The 5,169-nt window shown below is 50.1% G+C and overlaps 1 protein-coding gene across 1 annotated transcript; it reads left to right on the top strand.

The window, feature by feature from the left end:
* Positions 1-1,417: 1,417 nt before the first annotated feature.
* Stbd1 (starch binding domain 1) lies at positions 1,418-4,722 on the top strand. Its single transcript, XM_051198297.1, has 2 exons — positions 1,418-1,654; positions 3,096-4,722. The coding sequence occupies exons 1-2, from the start codon at positions 1,441-1,443 to the stop codon at positions 3,866-3,868; spliced, it is 987 nt and encodes a 328-aa protein (XP_051054254.1). The 5' UTR covers positions 1,418-1,440; the 3' UTR covers positions 3,869-4,722.
* Positions 4,723-5,169: the final 447 nt, after the last annotated feature.

Here is a 5,169-nt window from a genome sequence, read left to right as displayed (position 1 = left end):
AGGATTTTGTCTGGTTTGAACTTGTGCGGGTGTTGTTCAAGCTGTCACAGTCTCTGAGTGCATAAGTGCCTCAAGTCCTGTGGTGTCTGCCAGACACTATTTCCTTAGAATCTTCTACCACCCCTGGCTCTTAGAATGTTTCTGCCTCTTCTTCCAGGTAGCTCCTTGAGCCCTGAGGGGAGGGGGTTAATAAAGCCATCCCTTTTAGGACTGAGTGCTCCCGAGTCTCTCACTCTCTAGACGTGGTCCAGCTCTGGGCTCTGTATTAATTGCCATCTACTGCAAGAAGCTTCTCTGACAGGGCTGAGTGATGCTCTCAGCTGTTGGCATAGCAGTATTTCATTTTAATATTCAATAATTTAAGTATAAAACAGGAGTCGTTTTATTGCTGCATTCTCTACCTATCTACCTTCTTTCTGTTTTAGGAGTTGAAGCTTGCATCAAGATAGGAGCACCCTACCAGGAAGTGCCTGTTCAGAGCTGCTGTGTGATCCCAGGAAGGAGAGATGGATCCTCCCAGAGGGAGCCATGTTAGCAATAGCTCCAAGGCGCATACTCTCCAGCTGTGGCCTTGGCAGAGGGTTGTGGGAGGAAAGCCTCCAGAAACAAAAAGCCCTGGAGCATTAACCTGAAGTAGGTGTGCACATCGACAGAACAGTGTGGTTAAACTCTTCCTTCATAGGACTTCTATTGTGTGAGGATCAATTTAAGTTCATATACAATATATGATGCTCGATTAAGGGTCGCTGCTTTATCAATATTTACTTGTAGGGACACCACCCATGTTCAATATCCAGTTCAGGTGGCTGTGCGCGAGGCAAAAAGAGATACAAGGATCAGGCCATGTTGACGCTCGTCTATAATCCCGCACTTGAGGAGTTTGAGGCCAGCCTTAGATATATAGAGTTCTAGGCTAGCCTGGATCCTTCTTTTTTTAAAAGAGGGAGTAAGAGGTTCGAAGAGGAAAGGGATTGGTTGAGATGGGCCTTTAAATAGATTATCACATATGAGATTTGGGACAGCTAGGCGCAGCTGGGGTCAGGAGTGGAACTTCCCCTAGGCTTCCCTGCATTCCCCTCCTCCCCTGCCCCCCTCCTCAATCTCCTTTCTCCTTCCCCCCTCCCCTCCCCCTGTCCACCCCTGAGTCAGCAAGAGTACTGGTCTCTAAGACCCCTATTGCCTCTGAGCTCCTGGATCCCTCGCCCTGGCTCGGTGCTGTGCGTAGGCTGGCTCTTCTTGCGGGATCCAATAGAGAGGGACCCCGGCGGGAGGAGCGGGGCGGGGCGGGGCGGGGCGGGGCCTGGGAAGTTCGCGGCCACTGAGGGCTGGGCTGGGCTGGCCTGGCCACTGTGGAACCTTAAAAGGCTGAGGCGGGAGGGGTGGGTGTGGCTGAGCAGATCTCTGGCCCCGAGCCCCGTAGTCTCCCGCAGCCTCTCAGCCATGGGCGCCGTCTGGTCCGCCCTGCTGGTCGGCGGGGCTCTGGCGGCAGCGCTTACCCTGTGGCTGCTGCGGGGCGACCCTGGGGTCCCGGGGAAAGACGGGAGTGAGGCGCCGCAGAAGGACGCACCTCCAGGGGAGGCTGCGGCTCCGGGTGGCGGTGGCAGTGGCTGCCTGAGCCCTGAACCTTCCGAGCGGGTGCTGGTCTCCAAACCAGGTATTCTTCCTCCCCGGGGCTCGGGGCTGACGTGCCCGGGGTTTCAGAGTTCACTGGGATCGTGGTGGACCAACTTTCCCCACCTGGGACGAAACTCTCCTTGAGCCCCGTTGCTTCCTGGGGCTGTATTGTCCTGGAGAAGCCAGGCGGGTCCTCCAGAGGCCGCGCCCTGCTCCTGCCACTCCAGCCGGCACCCGCTCCTCCGCCCAGCCGGGCTTGGCGCAGTGCGCGAGGCTGGTTTGGGGGGTATCTCACAACTCTCTACAGTCTCGGATGAAGCTGGGAGGGGCTTCCTTTGAGTCTTAGTCCCCCTAGCTTCAAGCCTTGACACTCTATACCCCTTCTTAGATCTGTGTTTGGGGCTGGCGAGCGTTGAGCACTCGCTTGCTACTGTCTGGACAGTTCTTTCAGGAAAGAAAAATTCAGCTTAGACGTGAGTCAGGAAAGCCACTGCAGCTGGGACTGTGCGCTGGCACCAAACTCTGACGAGAATTGTCATATAAGTTTAGATCTACATTCTAGAGGTCCCGCACCAGGCAACCAATGCACACTGGCACGAAGCCTTACCTTCCTGTGCCCTTCTTTGGCAGGTTGTAGTTGCCTGGCAGCACTTAATTTTTAGTAGTGGTCATTTGTGGCTTTGTGAGAATCTTTCCCACGGCTGATTTTTTATATAAAACATGAAGGCCAGCCTCATGTTTTAATTGAGATTTGTTGACATCTGACTCCGGAGCTCACTATTAAAAAGAGACAAAATGAAGTAAGAGTCCCCAGCCTCTGCGCTGAATGTAGGAGTTCAGGCTTAGAGAGCTATTTAGGTAGCTAGGAAAGAAACCAAGTCTTTGGGCGACTTAGATTGTGAACTTTTCAGAACAATTTTTAAAGTCTGTAGTGTGTGTGTGTGTGTGTGGGGGGACCCTGTGTGTCTTTGAAGAGATTTCTCCCCCCCCAGGTTCCCCCATTCCAATTATATTCAATCATGCTTTGTATTCCTCACACTGACCACTCTGCCTTACAGAATTGACCCCTGCACTCACTTCCAGGGAGTACAAGAGCCGAGTAGCATGCAGTCCTTTGTCCCACAGAAGCTATGGTGTGTGTGGCTGGGCCTGCTAAGCTCCTGTCCCAACCCCTGGTCAGCATTTTTTTTTTTTTTTTAATGACAGGAGCCAAGTGACTTAACTTTGAATCCCTGCCAATTTGGTCTGGCCTGTGGGAGATTTTGTAACTTGACACTTCATTGTATCTCTTGCTATGCACTGAGTGTGTTTTGATTGTTGGATCTGCACATATGCTCATAGAGCAGTGTTGGGAACGTGCAATCAGGCACTTGGTTTCTACAGGAGCTTGACCTACTGATAGAAACAGATGATAGCAACTTTTTTTTTTTTCAATTTCCCATTGTGAAACTAGCTAATGTTGCTACACTTTCCTTTCTCAGAGCAGCTTCAAGAAAGCAATGGACATTTGATTTCTGAGACCAAAGATCTTGGTAACCTGCAGGGAGCACAGAGACTCCAGAATGCTGGAGCGGATTGGGGCAATGCTGGAGACTATGTTGTTCCTTCTGGAAAGACTCCAGATACGCACTCCAGGACCAACCCAGAAGTGTCAAGGAATCAAAGCCAGGAAGTTCATGTAGGAGAATGGAGCCCCAGCAAAGGACAAGAAACAGCTGGGAGCATGTCCTCCAGCAGCCTGCTCAGGGACAGAGCTAAAGCAGCCAGCCCTGCACAGTTGGCCAGTCAGGACCCGGCAGGCCACGAGGACTGGGAAGTGGTGTCTAGGCACTCATCTTGGGGGGATGTTGGTTTGAGTGGCAGTCTTGAGGGTCTAAGTCAGGGGATGGGTGATGGCAGAAACAGTCTTGTGGGAGGAAGAAGCTGGGAAGCAGATGGGAAGGCGGTGTCCCTGGAACCTCAGCAGGTCAGCATCCAGTTCCAGGTGCACTACACCACAAGCACCGATGTGCAGTTCATTGCAGTTACTGGAGACCATGAGAATCTCGGGGGATGGGCCAGATACATCCCACTCCACTACTGTAAGGATGGGCTGTGGTCTCATTCTGTCTTCCTGCCTGCAGACACGGTGGTGGAATGGAAGTTTGTGCTGGTAGAGAATAGGGAAGTTACTCGCTGGGAAGAGTGCAGCAATAGACTCCTGCAGACTGGCCACAAGGATAAAGTGGTTCATGGGTGGTGGGGGATTCATTGACTCACGGTGCAAAGCATCCAAGCGAGAGGCTACAGCAGAGTGTGGGAGAGGCTAAGGCTGTAGAGCACACCGCATAATTTAAAGGCAGTGTACCCATCAGAGTTCTTTCAGAGTTGCTAGTGTGGCTTCTGTCCAAAATGTAGAAAGATGTATGCTTGCCGATGATGCTTCCTGTGAGCTGGGATTTTCCCCTTGTTGCACTGACTGGTTTGTGCTGACACATCATTTACTTGAGGGGTTGATCACCCCTGGATACTTGGTTCAGCTAAGACTGAGGTATGGACTATGGGCAAGGGGAAATTAACCAACTGCACAAGTGCAAGGTAGAGCCTGTAGCTCTTAGAATAGGGAGATGGCAGTAAGCCTCATTAAACACAGCTAAAGTAACACTGTTTACATTTAAAAATGATACCATATGGAACTGTGACACTCAGACTCCCCATTAGCTTTTGTTCCATTATAAGTGCTGAGGGTAGGTGTGGAGTTAGCAGGCTTGTCTTAATGCCCTAATCAGAGTTGGTCATCCCAGGAAGTGGAGCAGGTGGGGTGGGTGAGAGATGGTGAGGTGGCTTGAAAGGTATCCGGTTCTCCCTCATCTGGCTCCAGCAAGGGTGTATGCATCCTTTACCCACAGTGTCCTGCCAGACTGTCTCTATTCACTTCCCTACCCAATTCCTACCAGGTCTCAAAAGATGGGCTGCCCTGGGGAAGATTTTTCCATCTGTCACCTCTTACTTTTATACCAGTGAGTGAAAATCTATATAGGGCCATGATACAGAATATCTTTGCTCTGAGGAGGAATAATTATTAAGTTCTAAGTTATAACTGAATAATAAATCCTGAGTTGTAATATCTTTATTAAATGTCTGAATTATTTGTTTCAATTTTAGCACCATAACCTAGATATAAAATAATGGTCTAATATTTTACATATAGAGAAAAGCAAACATCAAATGTAGCAGATGACATATGGAGTCTATTTTCCATTTTGGAGAGCTTTAAATATTTTCTAAAACTTTGCTTAGAAGGGAGTTCAGCATGCTGGTATTTAAGGATGAAGCGGTATGAGGCATGGTTTCTGATAACCCAGGCTCACCCTAAAACTCACTGTGTAACCAAGGATGCCCTTGAAACTGACCCTCCTGCATCTACTTTCTCAAGGGCTGGGATTACAGGCATGTGCCACCACACTCCGTTTTATGGAGCACCAGGCAAAGACTCTACCTCTGAGCTACAGCCCAGCTCTTGGTTGTTTAGAGAGGGGACAGCCTGAACTGGCCTGGAACTTGATCTATAGCTAA

The sequence above is a fragment of the Phodopus roborovskii genome, unplaced genomic scaffold, assembly GCF_943737965.1.
Source record: "Phodopus roborovskii unplaced genomic scaffold, PHOROB, whole genome shotgun sequence".
In the NCBI taxonomy this organism is placed as follows: Eukaryota; Metazoa; Chordata; class Mammalia; order Rodentia; family Cricetidae; genus Phodopus; species Phodopus roborovskii.
Note: the sequence above shows the minus strand (reverse complement) of the source record. Positions and strands in the feature narration are given on the sequence as shown.

What these genes read in the sequence shown, in the direction of transcription:
- Stbd1 (XM_051198297.1), top strand. Translation starts at nt 1,441, where the DNA reads ATGGGCGCCGTCTGGTCCGCCCTGCTGGTCGGCGGGGCTCTGGCGGCA. An exon ending in GGTGCTGGTCTCCAAACCAG is followed by an intron (nt 1,655 to 3,095) that starts GTATTCTTCCTC and finishes TTCCTTTCTCAG; the next exon opens with AGCAGCTTCAAGAAAGCAAT.